At 47.0% G+C, this 23,934-nt stretch overlaps 3 protein-coding genes across 4 annotated transcripts; 2 read left to right on the plus strand and 1 right to left on the minus strand.

Moving 5' to 3' along the window:
• Positions 1-35: 35 nt before the first annotated feature.
• LOC101764263 (probable protein phosphatase 2C 70) lies at positions 36-5,380 on the minus strand. 2 transcript variants are annotated; one of them, XM_004957560.4, is made up of 12 exons: positions 5,156-5,380; positions 4,812-4,961; positions 4,237-4,300; positions 3,324-3,432; positions 3,073-3,226; positions 2,257-2,382; positions 2,041-2,164; positions 1,886-1,962; positions 1,751-1,803; positions 674-728; positions 418-596; positions 54-304 (listed from the first exon to the last, which is right to left on the minus strand). In XM_004957560.4, the coding sequence occupies exons 2-12, from the start codon at positions 4,926-4,928 to the stop codon at positions 271-273; spliced, it is 1,092 nt and encodes a 363-aa protein (XP_004957617.1). In that variant the 5' UTR covers positions 4,929-4,961; positions 5,156-5,380; the 3' UTR covers positions 54-270. The 2 variants fall into 2 exon arrangements, with proteins under 2 accessions (XP_022679477.1, XP_004957617.1); XM_022823742.1 differs by lacking the exon at positions 5,156-5,380 and having other exon boundaries at positions 36-331.
• Positions 5,381-13,797: 8,417 nt separating this feature from the next.
• On the plus strand, positions 13,798-17,890 carry LOC101766022 (trihelix transcription factor ASIL2). The gene is made up of 2 exons (XM_004957563.4): positions 13,798-15,720; positions 17,348-17,890. Exons 1-2 carry the CDS (start codon positions 14,718-14,720, stop codon positions 17,356-17,358), a joined length of 1,014 nt encoding a protein of 337 aa, XP_004957620.1. The 5' UTR covers positions 13,798-14,717; the 3' UTR covers positions 17,359-17,890.
• A 416-nt stretch (positions 17,891-18,306) lies between these two features.
• Positions 18,307-23,868, plus strand: LOC101766431 (cyclic nucleotide-gated ion channel 17). The gene is made up of 7 exons (XM_004957564.3): positions 18,307-18,623; positions 19,579-20,083; positions 20,743-20,955; positions 21,566-21,870; positions 21,999-22,110; positions 22,503-22,739; positions 22,935-23,868. The coding sequence occupies exons 1-7, from the start codon at positions 18,568-18,570 to the stop codon at positions 23,640-23,642; spliced, it is 2,136 nt and encodes a 711-aa protein (XP_004957621.1). The 5' UTR covers positions 18,307-18,567; the 3' UTR covers positions 23,643-23,868.
• Positions 23,869-23,934: the final 66 nt, after the last annotated feature.

Here is a 23,934-nt window from a genome sequence, read left to right on the forward strand (position 1 = left end):
ACCGCTATAGATTCAGCAGTGCCACAGCCCAACAATTTTGAGAAGAAGAAAGCTATCTCCTGACAACTCATCCATGCATTCCACAAAACCCGGTTTAAGAAACAACACGCCATGTATTACAGGTTGCGACCACTCTGAACACTAGAAAGAAGGAACAAACCCTATAGAGATTGTCGAATAGAATCCCTTTCTTATGTACACCACTCGCTATCCTTTTTTATGTCTATCACCCACCGGTTAGAGCTCCACAGCACGGTGTGCCACTTGATCCTACTTCAGGGGGTCGTCAGGGCCATTGAGCTCGCTGTTCACAAAGGCAAGGGCTCAAATTCTGAAAGAGGAACTTTGGGATTTTACAACACTGAGAATTCAATGACTGTGTACGGTATTAGTTGCATTGCTCCAAGGAAAGCTTACTTTGGCCGCATCTCTTCTGCAGTAGCTGCAGACTTCTCGGTGCTAGAAGTAGCAGCTGAAGAAAGTGGCTTCTTAAACTGAACAATGATAACGGTCATGTTATCGCATCCTTCGCCACCAGATGTAGGTGCCACGCAGTGGTTGAGCAACTTCTCACAGACATCAGATAGCTTATCCTCCTGTGGATATTTTTTGCTGGATGAGGGAAAGAATTTGAAACGTAATGGTACCAGACACAGTTATGTGCTAAACTTACAGTTTCTAAGTGTTTATGTACAAAATCAACCACTTCTTGACTTGACATGCAGTCCCTGTCAAAAGGAAATTGGGTATCAACGAATCAATGTCAATAACAATAATACAATAAAAGAGACCAGATAATCCGAAGTATTAATGTTACACTTATCTTTGGCTAGCAGCATGGAAAGCGAATAACCAAAACATCAGGTCTAAAGCCTCAAGATCAGGGATTATGCTTGTCTATCTAGGGTGCTAGCTTTCCGTGGAACCATCAATATCTTACGCAGTCAGCTGTGAATATGTGATAGAGCTTCCAGTACCATCGACTTAAATTTGTCTAACGCCACATGCTCAATGCATATGCATAATATTTGACCCTGATGAAAGCTAGAGATGCTTGCTTTGTTTGACACGCCCTTCATATCAGTCTAGGTATATAGCTGACGTAGGTAAAACAAATAAGGACCGCCCAGTTCGAATTAAATTAATAATTTACAATATGGATACATCTATCCATCTATGTATGCTACAGAACTGCAGTTACATATCAGCAACTGCAAACTCCGGTGCAAACTACCTCCCAAGAGATTACCTCACATCTGAATTGGAAGGATGGTGTCAAAATTGTAGACTAAATATGCATGTAGTGATATCTGTATAATAAGTCATGTGCTTCAGTTACTTTTAATGTCCACATCTACTCATGCACTAGACTTTGCTCGTCTAAATTTCAAAAATCAGTAGCATTTATTTGAATCAATAACATTTTCAGGGTAATAGGTTCATAGATACTTTTGCACACACAGCATTAATCACCATTAGCTAGTTATGGGCTTCACTATAACTCTACAATGACAAGTGTGCTAGGAAAGATCCCTGTGATGATAATTGTAATACAAGCACCCAAACAATTCATGGCAAAAGAATGATTCATTATCTCTTTCAACTGATCGAACTTAATCATGGCAAAAGAATGATACAATGAGAACTGATCGAATTTGGTGCATGCAAATAAAATGAATGCAAATGTATACAACAATGCAACTGACTTTTAGTTACAAGTCTGCATTCAGTAGAGAAACTTAAATCATACCATATGCCATCACATGCTAAAACAATGAATTCATCATCTTCAGAAAGCTTCACCTGATCAAAAAACAAAGCAATCCTGAGCAAAATTTGTTCAAAGAAAAGGAAATCTCGATAGAAAGGGTCCGGCAAAACTCACCGTTTTCAACTCAGGTTCAGCAGTCACGATCTGTTTCTCAGCTGGTAAAACCTCATTTTGCTTCAGTTCCATGTCACCTGAGGAAAATCCAAAAGTAAATAAAAATGATGTATGTATCAACAAAATATTTTCTGCTTGGGAAAGAGAAGAGATACCTATTGCCCTTGACAAGTTCAAACTTCCATTGACCCGCCCAGCAACAACAAATCCACCGGCATTCAAAATCCTCTCCTTTTCTCCCTCAAGATCTGGCTTGTGATCTGTTGACAAATTGTAAGCCTGCACAACAGATGAGAACAGAACACAGTCTGGTATTCATATTTTATGCTTGGAGATTAGAACTAAAACTGGCTTGTGGAAATCTTATGTACCTGACCCTTCCGTGAGATAACACACCGGGAATCCCCAGCATTTGCAACAATGAGTTGATCATTTCTTATGACAGCCACACAAGCTGTGCTTCCAGATGTTGGTCCAGGAAAATTTGAATTTGGACCCTGATATAGTAACTTTGTTAAAAGGGTTAAGATATGGTCTAAGTTTACTAGAAACTAACCAAAAAATGGAAAATAAATAAGGGTAGGTAAATGGCCTACTGGCCTGGAATGCATATCTTGCGATTAATGCATGGAACATGAATTTAAAATTAAAGGACTATGTACATCCATGCTACAAAAGCATTTTCATTTACATAAAATGAAAGGACTATGTATTGGGACATCGGAGTACATGAATTTGAAATAAAGGTACAAAATTTTTCTTGAGTATACTTGTTAGCCTGTCACCAAATGACCTGAACTCATCAGATGTTCGGCACACCTACTGATGTACCTTGGACCCAAGTCTGAGAAGCAAAAATCTTCAGCAATTACTTAATTTTTCTTGTTCTTATTTTTTAAAAAGATATCTACTAGAGAAAGGTATCCTATCAGTTGACATGGCAATGGTATTAGGGACCTTACAACCAGTTTTGAGTGATGAAAACTGGGAGCACCACTCCCCACATCCCTTTAAGCCCATTTCAAAATATGGGCTCCATTAATAAGCATAGAAGAAATTTTTATACCATGACACGTGTATTCCTAGATAAACTATTTTAAAGCTTCACGCCCGAAAAGGTAATGGCCAATATTTCACACACCAGAAAAGTAATGCTTTACGATGAAAAAACAGAACAGCCATTTTACCTCCTCAGTGCCCCATCCGCCCCCTAGATCTTCTGCATCTCCACCCTTGGGAGACCATATTATGCCCTCTAGCATACCCGAAATCTTGTTCCCCTTATCACCCAGCTCAGTCAATTCTCTCCACCCCCTCTGACCTTTCATCATCTCATCCATTCTGAAAGATTAAATGTCGTTACAGTTCACTAAACCAACAGAAATATGTCAATTTTACAAAACTTGCTTCATTCTAAAACAAGAAGTAGGAAACTTACCTTAAGAAAGCTTTATAGACAGAAGCGGGTAGATCACCCGATGAGTTTGCTTCATTTATGAGAACTTGTTTATGCAAATGCCTTGCGCAGAATTTAGATACAGCTTTTCCTGAAATAAAAAGGTTACCTGAGAAAACATTGCTCATCTGATGCATGATTACACAGTTGGATTGTTGGCTTGTCACTGCCACAATAGGAGCTTAGTATTTTGTACAACCAAAGTTCAGAATAGCAACAAATAAGTGCTACGTTGTGAACAGGTTTAATTGAGATCATTCCAAAAGTTAATATTGCTCAGTAGCATTTTCATTGTTCACGAAAATCCACTGTGTGCTCATCAATGAACTTCACCGGTAGTTTCTGAGTGAGAGCAGTAGGATACCCAGCACAATCTACAGGCTAGGCAGCAACTGCAAAGCATCTATACGGGCAATTTTTGAAACAGTGTGGGAACAGTACTTTAGAAATACCCCTCCTCATGTTCATTTCTCATAATGAGGCAATCTTTTCGGCAAATTCAGATGAAACTAGCAAAAGTAACTTATAAAAAGTGCTTCCAAGAAGAATCCACAGAACACTTCTCAGCAAGGAATTGATATATACACTCAACACTGATGATAGCGTCAGCACCGTTGGCATGGATATATTCACAAGAAGATAAACATGCCCCTGGCCGACAGTAAAATTGCTATTGATTCTTACAGTCAATCCATTTGGCACATGGAAGCGATACAGAATTTACTATACTTCAGTTATACTATAGAAAGCATCAATATATCTAACTGTCAATTGGATAGAATGAGAAAACTCAATGAACGCATTCTCTAGAAAATTCAAACCAATGCAGATTCACCAAGTAATAAATGCAACTGAACACAGTATCATAACCTGGATAGGAAACAATCAGACTTACCTCCATGGCCATCATAAACACCAAAAAAGGAAGTGCAGTCATCAAGGTCTGGCAAAGCAGCGTGCTGCAACGCAATACAGAGTGGATCAGTTTTCCAAGCAGAGACATGCTTACGCAGATAATTCATTCCAAGTGACGCAAACAAGTAAACAACTCATATCACAAGCAGGCAAGCGTGTGCCAGCTTTCATCATGAATCATCACAATCAATTTATCAGACCTATTAGCTAGCTCCAAGTGCGAGTGCGACAAACCGACAAACAGCTAACTTGAGCTCTTCGCTCATAGGGGAGGCGCCATTGGCCGATCAAATCACGACAGAATTCCTTCTAGGTTGTCGCGTTCCCAGACGATGGGAAACAACAATTGGACACTCAATTCACCACAGAAATCTGCATATAGTAACTATAGTAACAGGATCGCAACCTCTACTCTAAGCAGCTGCAAACATCCACATACACAGATGACAGATGCATCTCACCCAAAAATGGTCCCCAACCCAGTTGAGTTGGCAATCGAACGGAACAATAGGAGGCAATCCCACCGAATCGGGAAGGGAATCAGAGGCAACTCACCGCGTCCTCCATGGTGGTCCGCCACCCCTGCATGGAGGAGAGGCCAAAGCGGACGCGGTCGTTCTCTCCATCGGCGGAGGCCTTGTCGGTCTTGGGCGTGCTGAGGTACACCCCCATCTGCTGCTCCCGTGTCCCGACCCGGGCAGCACCCTGCAAACCGCACGGGCCCGTCGTCAGTCGCCACCGCCCGACACGCATTACACCGCGCCGCGAAGAGGTTGATCCGCGAACCCCCCTCGCGCCCAACCGCCCGCGCGAGACGAGTCCGCCCGACCCGGCGCGGCAGCGATTCGGTGGGGACAGAGAGGGGGCGCGATTGGGGGGAGGAGTCGGGAAGGACTTACGAGGATGGAGGGAGCGCCGGCGGTGGCGCGAGACAACGGCGACGCCGACGAGGAGGATGAGGAGGGAGCCGAGCGGCGCGGCGATGCGAGAAAGAGACGGTCGAGGTGGGGTGGGTCGCGTATTTGTAAGCGGTGTGGGAGGAGATGCGTTTCGGTGCGGTGCGGTGCAGTGCGGGCTGCGGTGGGGGCGGCCGCCCGCAGGAAGAGAGAGAAGGGAGGAGAGGGGAGGGGGGAAGTGAGGGACGGGGCCGGGGTGGGGTGGGGGATTCGGGGAAGATTGCGTATCTCGTTTTTCTATTCACCGCCAGCTCCCAACTTATCTCCCTGCTCCCTCCCTCCTCCCTCCTGCCTTCCTTCCTCCCACCCTGCCACCGGCTCCATTCCATTCCATTCCATCCACCACAGGCCATGGCCAACCCATATGGCCCGATGATCTCTCGATCTCCTGCTCTTTCCATATGATCTGGAGATGCACGGCTGCTTATTGCATGATGTATAGTATGGTGTTCACAGTCATATGCATTTTGTTCGGCATCCACGTTGCTTTGTTGCGAAAAACATGGAAGAATCCGGTGAAATGGCCCATATCGAACACGCATCGACGGGTCGCTTGAGCGAAACACGAGGTTTCAATGGACCCGGCGCAAAACATGAGAAACGGCCTCCGGAGGCGCGTTTTGCTTCCATGCACCGAGTTGCGAGAAACATAATTCCAAACTAGATGTTTGTGTTTCATTTTCCTATTTTCTTGCTTTGCTCTCCTATTTTAGTGAGCTCGAAATCTTCGTGTGCTCCTTCATTTATATGTCCATTCATCTCCCCATCACCGGCCTTATTATCGTCACTCGCTAACCCCACTCTGGAGCCACATAGCGTGTATCTTTGCTTAACGCCTTTCAAGAATTTCAATCTAAATACTAAGCATGATCAAAGGTCTTGTGGAGTTCAAATGATTCTTCACACGGTGGCACGGGCTGAGTGTGATATCGGATCGAAATGGTTGGTCTGAACTAGACACGTTGAGGTAGGGTTTTATAGATTGGGGTAGGTTTTAGGTCAATTTTTTGAGTTTAAGGCCAACTAGTATACATCAGATCTCAATGCGATTTTTTTACTGCATTTGAAATTCAAACATATATTTTTTCATAGCGTTGTGTTAGATTCTAGATCGAAATTTCAATACAAGTTTAGACGGTGGAGTTGGGATTTTCGTGATAAATTCTTCAAATTCCATAGAAGCCCCCAACGACTCATGGCATTGCGAAGGGCACTTGATAGAAAAGGAAAAACAAACACAACGATCACGGTGATCAGCGGTGTCAGTAGCAAACCATGAACCACATGGAAAAGATCTTCGTGTCCTCCGATCGATGGTACTACTGGTACTTCTGATCGGGACTCCACAGCTGGTGCGAGCAACGCTCTGCGTATCTCCCAAATCTGGACCGCTCAGAAATCGCTGAAATGTAAGCCCCACGATAATTCCACAGCGGCCAAGCCAGCGGTGGCGTCCGTCGCCGTCAGACTTTTACGCCCCAGGTGGCCGGAGCCCCGACCACCACATGACATTGCCATGCCAGAGATTTTTTCCTTCCTCCCTCTCTTTTCACCGTCCCTCCTCACCGATGACCGCCCGGAAAGCAGCGTAGCAGTAACAGATGTCCTCTCTGCGCAGCGAAACGGAGATCAACAGCTCTGAACAAAGGTCCTTTCCGTGGCACCTTTGCTGAGGCCACAAGTGTCACCACCGTTCCGTCTGTACCAGGCCTTTCTAGTTTCTACTTTCTAGATAGAGGGGGAAAAACTGAAAAGGGTGCAAAGGGCTTAGCACACGTATTTGGTGGACAGCGCGGCCGGGCGATCAACACCTGGCAGCGGCGTACCACGATACGATACGAACAGCGCTTCTGCTTCTTTGTGTGTACGGGTGCCGCTCCGATGACGGCAACAAAGCCAGCATCCGGTGTACTTAACTCGCTTAAAAGATTGGGAAGGAAAGGAGCACGTCAGCTAATCCTCCAACAGTATTCTAAGAGCAAAAGTTGGTGTACCCGTGGCATCAAACTATAACCACAAAAATCCGCTGCAGACATCACGCACCAAGGGATAGTTTGGACTAGCTCCTCGGGACGATTTTTGCCGTGGATTTGTATCCTTGTCTCTCTTTGAAAATTGTTTTTTTTTTGAGAAATGAAAACTGATTTGTATATCCTTCTCCAACCTCAACCAGGCCATATACAAGCCACACCCGTCGGCTCCTCCGTGGCGTTCCTTTGATCTCCTCCCAAATCTACCAGCGCTCTCCGGGCATGCGTGTTCTTGATGCGGCGCGCCTGCTGAGCTCAGATCCTGGGGGCTGGGGGCTTGTCGCCACGCCGTGTGTGCGCCCAGGAGATCAGTAGGGGATCGACCCTGCGCGATCACGCAGGTCGCATGGGCGATCGAGCGGAGCAAAAAAAAATTAAGGTGCCCACGGCTCCACGCGACGCGACCTGTCAAGATTCGGCGTGGACATGCCATAGATATCATACTTGTATCAATTATCACCGCGGCCTACTCGCCTAGTACACTGATAGTCCAGCCTACTCGCTACTGCTAGCCGGATTCCGCTGGATTTGCCTTGCCAAATCTGGTAACTTGCGCCACCGGCATGCGGATTAGTTAATTGGGGATTTGGGGCGCTTTGACAGTAGGCGGGTTAGCTAGGCTGGCCTGGTCCCCCCAGGTCCTCTCTCCCTGACGAGGCGATCCGGAATGTGGGCTTGTTGTACGACGGATTTCTGGCACGATCGTCCGGAAAAGGCTAGCGGAGGAGGCTGTAAATAGTTCTTTCCAGCGTGCGTGCCTCGTGTGCACAAGTTGCTGTTAAAAAATGGGGGGCACAGGACAGGGGGAGTATCCGTACGTGATCGGCTGCACGGTACACTAGGCGCAAGACTCGTGCTCGTGCGTGCTTTTTCAAAGAAGAGGGTGATGGCTTGCCCCGTTATCCGTGTGCAAGCGTCTACTGATTCTGTTTTAGTTTTTTTTTTCAGTAACAACATCATAATACTTCTCTTGATGGGATCATAAATAAAACACTATACTAATATAGTGCTTCCCTTCTGCCTGACATATTCGTCTGACGTGTGGAATAAAAGCTTGTTTCTGCTGGTGCTGGAGATGCTCCAAACGGCTCTGCCACTGCTCTCCACGAAAAAAAGGGGTGAAAATTCGAAAAAGAAAAGGCTTCGGATTATGGTCCGACGGGAAACACGGAAAATGTCCAACCTTCATCCACCTCAATTGTCGTAGTCCGTGACGGCCCAGAGCCCACACCACGGCGGCCCATGCCCGCACCACCACCGGCCAGCGAACGCGTGTCGGCGCACAGGAGAGAGTCCCTGGCTGAGCCTCCCTCTCCCTCCCAGTCCCTTGCCCGACCGACTAAGGAAACGTTGACGAAACCACTCACGAGACGCGCACCAGGGGGACAGAGCAGGGAACAGATCTCCGGTCTCCACCCCGCCGCTTCCGATCCGATCAGCTCCGAGGCCACCATGGGGGACGGCAACTGCTGCAGGTTCCTGGAGATCCTCTTCGCCATCATCCTCCCGCCGCTCGGCGTCTTCCTTCGATTCGGCTGCTGCAGCGTAAGCCTCCCCTCCCCGGCTCCTTCCTCTCTCTCCCCCCACACTATGTGATGCTCTGCCTCTAGGTGCGAATCGTGGCCCGGATCCGCGCCGCGATTTCTATCCAGGTGGTTTGAGAATCCGTCGCCCGCGTCTGGCTAGCTTCGAGCTAGGTTTGGTAGTCTAGTTTTGCGATTCCAAGCTATTGGGACAGTGCTTGGTCTGAATCCCGAGTTCAGGAGCGTCAGACGCTATGCGCTGCATCTGAATCTTGTGCGTTATCCTCGTAGATCTCCTGCTTCTGTTTCATTCCTATAGCGTAGCGGCGCGTCGTGCTGGGATTCAGTTTTTGGTTTCCTGCAGATGTTAGGACTGGAGAATGAGTTCATGTTTTAAATGCCCTCAGCCATTCAATTCCACCGGTGTAACAATGCTATACGATCTGTGTCTAAAACTCGTCAACGACATTTTCATTGCACGGCCACATTGTTCCTGATGGAAGTGTGAGCAGAGATTCAGTACCTAATTTGACTAATCTGAATCATGAAACTCAGTGGAACCAAGTGGTGACAAACTGATTTCTGTTTTGTATCGTGATAACGCTACTGATTTTACCAATCCCTGTAACGTACTAATAGTAAGCCTTTTTTGTTGTATTTCAACAGATGGAGTTCTGCATCTGCTTGCTGCTCACAATCCTTGGCTATGTCCCTGGAATGATCTACGCGATTTACGTCCTTGTTGCTCTCGACTCTGACCGGCACGAGAGGGAATACTATACCCTTGCGTAGCCCATTTGCTCGTGTCACGCCTAGGAGCTTTGCAGTGCATAGTAGAGTCAAGTTGCTATTTTCATGTGGATTATCAAGTGGTCCTGTCCGGAGTCTGGTCTTTCTTTCCTCTCTTGTGTCTCTTGACAGTCATATTTCAGTCTGTTAAGTACTCGAACAGTGGTCCAGTTTATCCATTCTGTAATTGTGATGTGAGAGAATAAGATGGACTCCTATTTCTGAGAGCCATTGTGATTTATGATTGGTGCTATCATGCAATTGTGCACTCTCAATTCTCCGTCCATTCTCATCGATATAATGGTTGATAATCTTTTATTGCTTGAGTTGAGATGATGATGTCCACATGAGCCATTTGTTCACGCTTTATCAGCCTACCAATTTCATTGTCTAAGAAATGCCTTACTTTGTAACCATGCTACGCCGGATCGCATAGTTTGAGCATGGCAAATTCGTGGCACTGGTTTTCTTTATAGCTGCAATCAACATTTACATTGTCGGACACTGAAATTCGAGGTTATTCCGCCCTGGTGTGTGGTGAGCGGCTGGCACCATTTTTTTTACGCAAAATGCTGGTTATCCACAGCTAGTGAAAAACTTGTGTTGTGCAGAAATTCAGATTTGTCTGTTATTCCGACCTCTTGACTTTGCACATATCGTCACTGAGATAAACTAAGAGTGTTTGCCGAACCTTGCTGCAATTGATTCTGTCACTCCGCCGCGCTGCCGCGAGCGTGATCCGTGCTTTCCGAACGACATCTTCATATGCCGACGACGGTTCCGCGCGCAGCCTGTAAAATAGAGCCAAAAATGCGTCGTTCCCGGTGCTGAATGTTCGTGCCCATGTGCCGCCCAGCGATTCTGCTAGATCGCGAGCCACCTGTGTAGATTGCGCGCAGCCGCTCCGGGAGCTTTGTTTATTGGCGCTTCGGATTGCAGGGATCCTGTCTGCGTTGCTGTACGGAGGAGACGCTGCTGGTAATCTGCGACGGCGATATGCTGGCTGATTCAGGTGGCCCGGTAGTGGGCGCGTTCGGGGCAGTATCACGTCTGATTCGCTCCTGCGCTGTTAACGCCACTGCTTCTGATTTTGTCGTCGCGTTTGGGTACTCCACGGGTTGGCTGGCGTCATCGGTGACCTAGAAGTTGAGGAGGGGAGGATCAGTGAGAAGATACGCGTCGTTGGTAACAAGAATCAGAGCGTCGGGTTTGTCGTTCCAACAGACCCCAAGCACGAACGATGTGCAGCCAACTATGTTAGCCACTGGCATCTTACATCTTTCTACTAATCAGCGAGTCAGCAGGCTGCAAGCCGCCACGAAGCTGCTGATTCGTTTCCGAATCAGCCGAGCTTTAGCTCCTGCATTTGCATCTGCTGCGCCCTTGCTCTGTCGGCAGCATGCGCTGGGCGGGGACAAAGAAGAAAATGGAGCCATCCCGAAGAAAGAAGATGATGAGCGTTGAATGGACCCAGCCCAATGGGTGGACTTGGAGAAACATGTTCCCCACGGGCGGGCCCCCGACCGACGAGCTCTGCAGGTTTAATCGTGCTGGGCTTTACAGACAGCAACGCTTGGAGAGGCCCGACCGAGTAATAAGGCCCATCCTGAAAAAAGGTCCAGGTCCCATCAGGGAGGAATCGGGAAGTTCAGTGAAAAAATCAGCTGAATTTTGAGCGCGGCGGAGGCGGCAGGCCATCGTGGTCGGCATCTCATTCCCCGACCCCGAGTCGTCGATTGCGGCGTGGAGGGGGCGCATCTGATTGGATCCGCCAGGCGCCAGCCTACGGGGTTTCGAGTTTGACGGTCACGAACGGCTCCCGGCCTTGTCTGCCTCACGGTCAGGTCAGCAGTTAGGTACTACGGGTCAGATGGCCGTGATCCCGCCGGATCTGAGAGCCGGAACAATGGTCAGAAAGCATTTTCACGCCTGCTTGTGCTGTTTCAGCGACCGCATGAAAGAGGCCGTGTTATGCGGCTACCACGAGGAGAGCCTCGACAGGGTCAGTGATTACATGCCCCTTCATCAGTCGTCACGTTTCTTCCCATGGCATCCTGGCCCTACACGCCTCGCTATAAGCTGAGCGCACTGAACATGCGCAGAACAGCAGCAGGGGTTCCATCATCCGTGGCATCATCGGATGTTCCAGCGATGATTTCGGTAGGGCAAGCAAGAACGCTCAATGGAAACGAACAGAGAGTGCCCGCTACTGTTTGGAGCTTTTTAAAGGATGGTCAGGAACGATAACCCAAAGAAAGCTTGCTCGTCAGGTGGTTTATATGGCACCACGCCAGAGCGGTCGGCGGGTTGTCCAGGGCGGTGCCTTGTGCCGCTGCTCGTCGGGGAAGCTCGACATGGACTTGACGTCTCCTTAGACCATACTCCATTTCCACACAATCCGCGCAGCAGAACTGTGAACCGAGGCATGTGGGCGTGCGGGTGTGGCTGCCACTTTTACTCAACCTGATCCGATTCCTAGGCGCACTCTCCTCAGCTCAGCTCGGCACTGACTTGGATGCCATATTCTGCAAGCAACTGCGGCCTGCGGGTAGGCTGGCCCTTCCCGTCAGGGCAATGCTAGCTAAGCTGAGCTCAGGAAGCCTTGCTACGGCGCATCACTTTTCTAACCTTATTACCTTGCATCAAAACTGTTCATCTGTTACCATCCGTCTTGGAAGAATACGTTTTTTCTACATGAGAAAAGAAATCCAGTCGTGTTTATAGTTGCTTCTGTTCACCTGACGTAACCACCCAGACACGAACTAGAACTACGGCCTTGTTTAGGCCTAACTCCCAACTTTGACACTATATAAAAAGAAGATTCCCCATCACATCAAACTTGCGGTACATGCATGGAGTACTAAATGTAGACGAAATTAAAAACTAATTGCACAGTTTTGTTGTACTTTGCGAGACGAATCTTTTAAGCCTAATTAGTCAATATTTGAACAATAATTCACAAGTACAAACGAAACGCTACAGTGTGCTACAGTGCTGGAACAGGAATTTTGCATCTCCCAAATTGACCAACTAAACAAGGCCTTAGTTACCCTAAAATCCTAACTTTGGCACTATGCAAAAAGAAGATTCCCCATTACATCAAACTTACGGTACATGCATGGAGTACTAAATGTAGATGAAATCAAAAACTAATTGCACAGTTTGGTTGTACTTTGCGAGACGAATCTTTTGAGCCTAATTAGTCAATATTTGGACAATAATTCACAAATACAAACGAAACGCTACAGTATGCTACAGTGCTGGCACAATGATTTAACGCTACAGTATGCTACAGTGCTGGCACGATGATTTTGGTTGTCCAAAATCGGGCAAGGCCTACTATGCTTCGATGTCGGCAAAGCCAGGTCAGTAATCTTGCCAGACACAGAGTATGACCACGACCACGTCCGACGTCCCTGATTGAGGCGGGCAGGTTTCTTCCAGCACCGCGAATGGTGGCGGCACGAGCTCGCGGCAGCCAATAGCGGCCGGTTGCCGTCCCGAATGGTCAAACCGTCGCAGCAATGATAGAATAGAATGGAAGCCGCAGCGTTTTCTTCAGTTTCGTTGCGAAGCGGACAAGGGCGCGGCCGCGCGGCCGGCCAGCGGAAGAAAGAAAGATGCCACGCCAGCGGCCACCAACCGCGGGCAAGTGGAAACCGAAAGCGAGGTGGGGCGGCGCGTGGGCGGACGGGACGGGACGGCATCATGGAGGTCGCTACCACCAACCGCGGGCGCCCGGGGCGGGGGCACCTGCCTGCCTGCCGCGCGCCGCCCGCTGGCTGCCGTGGAAAACGAGGGCACCCCGCGCCCGCTCCCGGCTCCCTCCCGCATGCGGTGGGTTCCACCGCGCTCCCACTACTTTCCCCCACCCCGCGCCGCGGTGCAGTACCGTCCACCGCGCTGCTGGCCGCGCCAATAGCCGCCGCTGCGCGCTGATTCGTGAGCCCGGGACACGGGATCCCTCCCGTGATCTCCCTGCCCGCGCCGCGGACGCGTCCCCGTTCCACCCCCCAACCCCGCGCGCGGCGCGCCCGCGGTCTCCGCTGCGCCGTGTTCGCGGCCGCGGGGCCGGATCCGGTCAGCGCTGGCGTCACGCCCCACTCCGCGGCCGCCCCACCCCGGCGCCTGCCTGCCTAACCTATGCTATGCGCTCCGACGCGCGCCTCCACTCCACCCCGCCCCGCCCGGCCCACCGCGCGCGCCTCGCTGACGGCCGGGGCCCCGCGCCCCCCCACCTGGCGGGCGCGGGCAGTTGGCGCGCCGGGCGCACGCGGGCGGTGGGAGGAGGAGGCCGGGAGGAAGAGGACGTTGGACGGGCCGAGCCGTGGGGCCCCCGGCCGCCTCCCCGGTTCCCGGTCTCCCACTTTCCGCGGCTGCGCTCCCCCACCTCGTGCAGTCGTGCTCTCTCTCTCCCCCTTTCCTTCGCCCCCGCGTAGACGATTCCTACCGAGCCGCGGACGGAGGAGACGGAGCAGGAGGCCAGGAGCATTTTCTCCCCGCAAAATCCTGCGCCCTTCTCCTGTGCATTTGGGAGCTCGGCTCGGATCCCGCCGCCCCCATCCAGCCATCCTGCTCTCTCTCTCTCTCTCTGTGTGTGTGTGTGTGTGTGTCTCGTTCTAGGCCTTACTGTTCTCTCTCAGTCACCGCCAGCTCGATCTCCTCTTCCTCGCCGCGTTGCGTTCCTTCTGCTCGCTTGCCTAGGATTGGAATAGGACTTGGCACGCGGGCTTCTTTCCGCTGAAATCTCTGCCGTGTTCCGAGCAATTTCTGCTCGAGCGCGCCATCTGTTGCCACTTGCCAGCAAAAAAACAGTGGAAACCGCCTTGCCTTTCTAGTGTAAGCAAGCTTTCACCTCCCGGAATTTGCTTCTTTTGGTCAATCTTTTCGGGGCTTCCAGGTCTCAGCATCACCAGTGCCCCTTTTGCCGCGATCTTTCTGTCTGATCACTGCAGTTTAAGCTCGGAGCACCTCCTTTTCAGACAATTCAGTCCGCTAGCTGTTGATCCCATGCGGCGGTAGCTTCAGCAAAGATCCTACCATGCCGCAGGCTCCTACAGAGCCGTTCGCCGTGGCGTAGCTGTAGCCTCGCTGACCCCGATTGGCCTGCGCGGGCTCCGAGATTCGGATTCGGGTTCCTTCTTTTCGGCTCCCGCGCCCGCCATGAACGGCCTCCCCGACGCCGACGCTGCGGCGCCGCTGGCGACCGCCGCGCCACCGCAGAAGCGCGACGAGTGGAGCGAGGGCGGCATCGTGCGCCTGCTCGAGGCCTACGAGGCCAAGTGGCTGCTGCGGAACCGCGCCAAGCTCAAGTGGAGCGACTGGGTCGACATCGCCCGGGAGGTGTCCGCGCATTGCGCCGACGACGCCGCGGCCGCGGGGAAGGCCCCCGGCGGCGGAGGCGGCAACAGCGCCAAGACCCCCAACCAGTGCAAGAACAAGATCGAGTCCATGAAGAAGCGGTACCGGGCCGAGTCCGCCGCGGTGGCGCGCGCAGGCCCCGCCGCCGCCGGCCCGTCGTGGCGGTTCTTTGCCCGTATGGACGGACTCCTTAAGGGTCCGGCCATCTGCTCTGGTCAGGTGCCACAGGCAGAGTTGGGTAACAGTATAGACCTGCGAGCTCCGGCGAAAGCAGAGGCCGAGGTAGTAGAAGCAGATTTTGCCGCGCAGTTGCCGGATGCGGGTCCTGGTGCATTCTCTGATCTGATGAACATTGACACAAATGGCGCTGTCCCGGAGAAAGCGGAGAAGGTTGACAACAGCGTGCAGAAGGAGAGCAGGGCTGCAGATAGCGATGCCAACGTGAGCTCTCCAAGGAGTAAGGTGGCGAACGAGGACGTAGAGGAGGTGGACAAGGTCAGGGACCGGCCCAAGAAGAGAAAGAGCACAGAGTTTGATATAGCCAAGAGCATCGAGCTGCTGGCTAGCTCATACTTGAAGATTGAGCACGCCAGAATGGAGATGTACAGGGAGACAGAGAGGATGAGGGCTGAAGCTGAGATTAAGAAGGGGGAAATGGAGCTCAAGAGAACAGAAATCATGGCAAAAACGCACTTGCAGATCGCTAAGCTTTTTGCAAAGAGATTGAAGGAGGGCAGTGGCAAGACTGGTGGCAGCTCGTCAGTAACAGCTGAAGTGGACACCCATACCAAGAAAGGCGAGAATGGTTAGTGTCGACACAACATCCCGATAACATGTTTATAATTCTGCAAAAGTTCCTAAAATTCGAGATAATGGATCAATATGTAGCTTTCTCTCTGTGAGAGTGCCCCATTTGCTAAGTCTGTACCTCTATGTCTGTTCCTGAAATTCATGAATAGGATGGAAACTTCAGCCTAAATTAATTATAGCAGTCAGAAGTTGATTACTATGTAAAATTGTAGGACACCTTGAGAATTTGTGTAGTGGTAGAAGTGTAACATTTTCATTTTGCAGCTGTTGTCTGCTTTTCCTTATTCGTATGTAATTGTTAGCAATCCACATGTGGATCATCATTTCCCCATTAAAGACTGAAACTACCAGTACGAAATATTTATGTCTGCTAAAACTTCACAATTAAGACTTCATGTGAATTCTCCATTAACATGAAGTCTTAATTGGTATTGTGAGTTAAGATCTTGCCATATTACATTGGCATATGTGCTTATTTAGATATTGTTCTGGGACCATATTTTCTTATTTCTTTACTGGTGATAGAAGGGATTGATTGCAGACTGATATAAAGATTTTGTTTCAGAATGCAGATATTGCTGCAAGGAATAGAATACAATTTTACCTCTTTCACAACCCAAGAAAATACTTTACCTAAATAAAATGATCACATATGTTCCGAACACATGTCAGCTGAAATTCACTACTCAAATACAGTGCCCCAATAAAATGATCTTTTATTGTGCAAAATAAACTGTAAATGTTTAAAACCATCTAATTGCTCCATATGCATGCTTTAGCACTTTTGATTGGTAATGATTTGTATTCAAGTGCAATTCTGAAATTTGTACATCCCAAAAGCATAATCTAAAAGAGTGATCCCATCATTCTGACAACATTCAGGTGCTATTAATAGACCGAGCTTAGTGGTTGTGTACTCTAGGAAGCATTGATGTGTCAATAATAGGCTTAAAACGTTGAAGTTTAGGGTTACTTCTTGTTTCCTCTGTATTCAGGTGATATTTTTAACTTTCTAAGAAGAATCCCTTCCCTAATGTATGCAACCAAGATTGACCTAATAGACGTCGAGGTATGCTTGTTTTATTATGAATCTGTTCGCCTGCTAGCCTATATGAAGATTCAGCCACACATGTCATATTGATGGCATTGTGCTAGCACTATGATGTTTTACTGTGTTACAATAAAATGAAAAATAGGGCTCCGAAGTTCCTGAAGGATTTGCATTGAGAAGTTGTAACTGCTCTGAGTGATTTTTGTTCTTGTGTGCTTATTCTTTTTTGGTTCAGTACCTACTCCTAGTGTTTCTGTCACGGTTACCATACAAAATCTCACACCTCTCAAGCTACTCAGATGTTACATTGTCTGTTCCGTGGCCCCAACAATATTATTGTGCTGTATAAGGGACTGCATTCCTATATCACAACTCTTTTACTGCTGCATAATATTCCAATTTCAATTTGGATTCGGAAAAGAGAATTCAAACTACAGCTGTGCTTGTTTAATTATAGAACAAATTTTGTTTGTACCAGAAGCAATATACTGAATTTTGTACCTGCATTGTCCACCTTATATTGTTTGCTGTGGCCAATTCTCTTTCTCAACCTTGGACATGTGAATTTCAGGTTCAGGGTGATGTGCCATTCTCTCATGCTCAGCAGCTGATTCTATTACCAAAGCAGGCTAGCCTTAGGTGTCCTTGGTATTGCACTGTTCATGTGCACCAAATGTATGTCTGATTGATCCAACTTCACTGCGAGCGTGGAGGAAAAAAAAGTCACAAAATTAGAATACAGATGCTATAATGGCAGCGACGATATGGTTGTTACCCGGTTTGTGGAATTACAGAAGCAAATTTTGTATCAGTGAGTTACAAGCCTGAAAGCTATCCCCTTCTGTCCCTGAAGTAATCTACTGACATCCATTATTTGTATAAGTCCATCTCCATGTTGTGAAGAAATGAAGCAGCGGTCGCCAATGCTGTGATAAACTGTATCTTGCTGAAGCCCTTTCCCCCTTGACTATGTATTGTAACTAGATTTTGGAGAGTTTGACTATAGGGATCCAAAACAAAGGTCGGCTAAGTGAAGAACAAAAGTATAAACTGAACTGTACATTTTTTTGGGAAAATTATAAAAATGACTTGTCCTGTTACTGTTACTACAGTATATTTAAACCGCTTCCTACTGCAATGGTGACAGACGAGACGAGGCGGTCACAATTGGCAAAGAAGCTGCCGTGCAAGGTAAGGTCTCACCGTAGTGTAGGCGGGGCAGGGTAAAAATGTGAGAAGAAGCAATTCTCAGGAAGAAAAAAAGAAAAAAAGACTGGCGATTCAAGAACTGAAAAACTCGAGTGCTCGGATGGCCTCAAACCTTACATTAGTTTGTTTCTAATTCATGTACGGTTATTTAGATTCCCCTCCAGAAATAATATTGCCAGTTAAAGTACTTTTGTAACGGAAATACTAGTAACCACAGACATACCTGTCCCCACATGTCAGTGGCCTGTTACCAGGCTGGGAGGACTCCTTGTGTGGCCCAAGCTTTTAACAACCGGATGTATGCGAACGCCGAACGGGCAGTCACCACTTGGTCCACCCTCCTCCTCCCTCTGTCCCCTCTCTGGCTAAAAGAACCGCAAAAAGATCGCATGTTTTCTGTCTCCGTCCTTCTACTCGAGTTCTTCCGTTCTTCGGAGTCGTCAAATTGAGCGACTCGAGTTTGCCATGGTGGTGATTTGGAACCGGAAGTGCTGTGCTCCCCCTCTGATCCCCTGATTGGCCTCGCTCCAGTTCGGCGCGGGATTTGGACGGGTGGAGGGTGGGAGAGCAGAGGCGGCCGCCATGTTTGGGTCCAGGGTCCAGGATGAGGTGGAGATGCAGAGGAGGCCTAACAACAGGTGCGGGCTTCATTCCTTATGGCTTTCCTTTTCCTCTGCGATGTATGGTTAGTTCTGAGTTCTGACCATGTGGATCCCCTGTTGGAATGGATGAGTAGCTGCTAGAATTTTGCTGAATTAGGATTGACTTTCGTTAGCTGTACGGGGAGCGAGATTTGGGTTCGATTCTAGTCGAGAGGAGATAAGAGGTGGTGGCGTATAGCTTGCACAATGGGTTCTTCACTACCTCTAGGAATTGGAGAGGACCAATTTGAAGCTTTGATCCCGATTTGAGCCTGGATTTTAGTTGCTTTGCTGAAGAGAGGGGAGGGATGAGCCTAGGATTGAGATTGAGAGAGCTTTGCTGGAGATCAACCGGTCAAGTCCAGAATAACGCTTTGGTGCTAATCGGACTAGATGGTTTTGGTGGGCATGTCAGAATCTGACGAAGTTTGTGAAAATTGCTGAATAAATGGAAAGCATCCACTGCATTTCATTTGTTTAAGCTTTTTTTTCCTTTCATTTATATTCAGCTTCATGTACAAGCTTCTTTGTCTTTCAACTAGCCTGATTCCCATGCAACTGCGTGGGCAAAATTGAATGACACAGTCTACATATGATTATCTACACTGTTATAATCTGGCATGCAAAAGTAAGTGATGTAGATCCTTTTCTTTTTCTCTTGATTAGTGATTGTGAAGGAGAGTTTCTAGGGTTTTACCTTTCGATAGATTCTTGTGGGAATTTCTAACCCTTAAAGGGAAGGAAGCGCCAACCATCTATGGGTATATAGATGTATCATGATGAACTAATGGTTATAGCCTATGTGGGTGGAGATGTTTTTTTTTGTGGGATGCTATGTTCAGATGATAATTCTGTTGCTACTTTCTTTCAAAGCACTCTATTTTAACCCAAAATTATGTTGATCATATTGACACATTTTACTAATTCTTCTAAGTTTCTGTTCTATCTTTAGGATCTTTCCTGACGAGAGACAAAATCAATCTAAGCCATTATATCAAGCTGCACGAGCCGATAGATTTGGGGCAAATAGAATAGATGTGAAGAATCCTGAGAAGCTTAAGATGTTAAATGAAGGCAGCAAACCATGGCACCAGCGTATTCTAGACCCTGGAAGTAATATTGTACTGAGCTGGAACAGGGTGTTCCTTGTGGCATGTTTGTTTGCTCTTTTTATCGATCCTTTTTTCTATTACCTTCCATTGGTTAGAGAACACGGTAATGGATCTTCGTGTGTTGCCAAGGACCAGGGACTGAGCATAAGAATCACCGTTCTACGATCACTTGCTGACTTGTTTTACATGTTGAACATAGCAATCAAGTTTCATACTGCATATGTGGATCCAAAATCCCGAGTCCTTGGAAAGGGAGAGCTTGTTGTGGATATTAAGAAGATTCAACAAAGATATATAAGAACTGATTTCTTTGTAGACATACTTGCAGCTGTGCCGCTTCCACAGGTAAAGACCTCACAAAATTAATTTGCAGCAGATCTCGTTGCATAAATTAATTGCTTATCATTTTCTTATTTTTCCATTTCTACTGGTATAACAAACAGCTGTTGTTTATATATGTTCGGTAGCAATAACATATACATACTCTTTTGAACTAAACTGGTTGAGTAGCATCTATGCGTCCAACTTTGGTTAGATTCTTTTGGTAGGCCTCTGGGATGAGCCCATACCATTAGTTCCCTTAATATAAAAGGTTATTGAAGGAAGTCATCTGGCCAGTGCTTCCTGGTAATGTTACTATTTCCTATCCTAGCTAATTGTTGTCAGTAACCAAATATACCTCCAGATTGTGACTTCAATAAGGTGGAGCCAGCTAGCTTTCTACCTGGTAGAGCCAAAAGACAATTGGTTTGATCTTTTTCAACTCAGATCATGTGTATCATCTGAATCTAATTAACATCCACTTAGATCATAAGAAAACATTAAAATTATGAAATTTTACTGTAATAAGCTATCTTAGCCAAATCCTTGTAGAACATTTTTGCCTGTGTAGATGAAATTTTGAATGATGATTATCACAAATACTGAATACCCATGACTTGGTTTGCTAGTTCAAACTTCTGTAGTGATGACTTGAATCTTTCTGGGATGCCTTTGTTTTGCAGGTTACTGTGTGGTTAATTATGCCTGCGATAAAAAACTCAGATTATAACGTCCGGAACACTGCATTTGCTCTCATAATTGTGATTCAATATGTCATAAGAATGTATCTCATCGTCCCTTTAAGCAATCAAATTATCAAAGCTGTTGGAGTTGTTGCAAAGTCAGCTTGGGGAGGAGCAGCATACAATCTTCTACTCTACATGCTTGCAAGCCATGTATGGTCATCCATTTCCAATTTCACTTATAAAATTGCTGGGATGCTAATTTGAATCAAGCTTTATTTCAGCTTATTTTTGTCCTAAGGGATATGCATGATTTATTTGCTATTTAAAATTAAGCTTGCCTTTTCTTCATATGGAACCTAAAATCAGTGTTATATTCTATTTTTCTATTTATATGCATGCTTTATAGTGGCAGGGAACCAGCCTGTGAAGGCAACCACCGAGCGGTATGGTTTGGGCCCTCCCATCTGGGGTAGTTGCACGTGATTGCCAGTCCCCTATAGGGCCCAGGTTACGATGCGGCCCAATAGTGTTTGGGGGGTTTCTGGGCCTGTAGAAGGTTGATTTCCTTCTTAATCGAAATACCGTGGGGGCGATCTTTCCCCCACCGTTCGAGTTTCTTTTTTACGCTGATATGACAAGCATATCGATTATCCTAGTATGCACTAGAATTCAGTCTCATGAAACACTATTGGAGTAGATATGCATGTGAGCTCAATTGTGAGAAACAATGCGACCACTATCATCTTGCATTTTTTTCGTTACACTTTTGTATGCTTGATACTAAAATAATGTCACTTATGACTTGTGTACATCGCTGCAGATTACTGGTGCAATATATTATCTTCTCTCCATCGAACGGCAGATTACGTGTTGGGATCAGCAGTGCCTTGCTGAGTCCAACGTTACATCTTGCAACCTTAGATTTATAAGTTGTGAGAGTGATGGTTCTAACAGTTATTCTGAGTGGCAAAAGAAAACACAGATATTTGTCAACTGTAATGCCAATGACAATTCTATACAATTTAAGTACGGAATGTTTTCTAGTGCACTGAGTAAAGGCGCTGTCTCAGCTTCATTTCTTGAGAAGTACTTCTTTTGTCTTTGGTGGGGCTTGCTGCAGCTTAGGTAGTGATCTATCAAGATATTCTGTATTTTTTAAAGATCCATCAAGATATTCTATCACCTTGGGTTATTTTGTATGTCTCTAATACAATTACTAATGTTAAGGTCTGTGTCTATTGTCACCTTTCCAGTTCAAGCGGAAATCCTCTTCAAACAAGTGCATTTATCGTAGAGAACGCATTTGCGATAGCAATTGGTGCTATCAGTCTCATACTCTTTGCTCAGTTGATTGGCAATATGCAGGTAATGTCATAAACTCTCACTTCTGTAGTGCAATAAGATGTTTTGGACTTGACAGTTCATACTTTTTATGCCCATCTTGCCAAGTTAATCCTAGGATTGAATTAGCATGAATAATTGCATCATGTGTTAAATTTGTAAGCAAATTTTGAAAACTGAACTAGTTTGGCAAAATTATCATGTATTCAGTTATATTATGATGATATGTGTTAGGCTATTTTAACTTTCTGTCATTTTTTTGCTAACAAGCTAGAGGATAACTTCCATTTCATGGTTTGAAATTTCTGCTAAAAATAAGGCTATTACTGTTTCTGTATTCAGTGAGCCATTTTTCATATTGATAGACCTCTTGATGTCTGATTCAGAGATCACTTCGTATTCTTTTCTTCTTTTAGACATACCTGCAGTCTATCAGTAAAAGGCTTGAGGAGTGGAGGCTGAGGCAAAGGGACATGGATGAGTGGATGAGACATCATCAACTCCCAGCTCATCTTCAAGAACGTGTCCGGCGGTTTGTTCAAGTTAAATGGCTTGCGACACGAGGAGTAGAAGAAGAGTCCATCTTGCAAGCTTTGCCTGCTGACATACGCCGGGATGTGCAGCGACATCTTTGTTTGGACCTTGTTCGACGTGTAAGTTGCGGTTATACTATCATCTCGCAGCTGAATAAGTAGAATTTTAAGCCTTTGATTGTTGATGGAATGTTTACTGTATTTGGATGGAAAGAAACAAACTGTCACTCTGTTGCTAATTGCAATTGCTTCTAGTGCTAGTTGAAACTTGATATACATTCCATGGCATGCCTCTGATTCCATTCTTCAATGCAGGTCCCTTTTTTCTCTGAGATGGATGACCAACTTCTTGATGCCATCTGTGAGCGGCTGGTGTCTTTCCTGTGCCCTGAGAATACATACATCTCTCGCGAGGGTGATCCTGTGAATGAGATGCTTTTTATTATACGTGGCAAACTAGAGAGTTCAACAACCAATGGTGGCCGCAGCAACTTCTTCAACTCTATCATCCTGCGCCCTGGTGATTTCGCAGGTGAAGAACTGCTCACATGGGCCCTGCTTCCGAAGACCAACGTCCACTTCCCGCTTTCAACAAGGACCGTGCGGAGCCTCACAGAGGTGGAAGCCTTTGCTCTGCGAGCTGAGGACCTGAAGTTCGTTGCAAACCAGTTCCGAAGGCTCCACAGCAAGAAGCTCCAGCACACATTCCGGTTCTACTCCCACCACTGGAGGACATGGGCTGCCTGCTTCATCCAGGCGGCGTGGCGGCAGCACCAGAGAAGGAAGCTGGCTGAAAGCCTCAGCCGATTGGAGTCATACTCATGGTGGTCAGAGGATCATCTGGCTGCTGATAAACCCAGACAAGAAGGCACCTCAAGTGGTGGTAGGACGATTGCTGAGGGTGCCATTGCCCATATGCATAAGCTCGCATCTGCTTCCAGAAGGTTCCGTGCCAAGGACACTGCTATTCGCAGGTTGCAGAAGCCTGATGAGCCTGACTTCTCCGAAGACCATTTCGATTGAACCTGATGCTTTGCAGTTGGAAATACACGTTGTACAATTACAACCATAGTGTAATTTTATATTCTTACTAAACAAGAATTCTAGGTGTTGTGAATTGTGATAGAAAAGGTGTATCATGTAATCCTTAGCTCGAGAATCTACCCTGTTAGTGTATAGACTTCATCTTTGCAGTGCATATGGACTTGAGAGTTCTGAAGCCTCATATATTGAGTTTCAGAGATGCCAATGAATCTGGACGATGCTCTGTTCAGGGACAGCAGCGCCAGCACTGACTTGGTACTTGGGTAGCACT

Source organism: Setaria italica, chromosome II (assembly GCF_000263155.2).
Source record: "Setaria italica strain Yugu1 chromosome II, Setaria_italica_v2.0, whole genome shotgun sequence".
Classification (NCBI taxonomy): Eukaryota; Viridiplantae; Streptophyta; class Magnoliopsida; order Poales; family Poaceae; genus Setaria; species Setaria italica.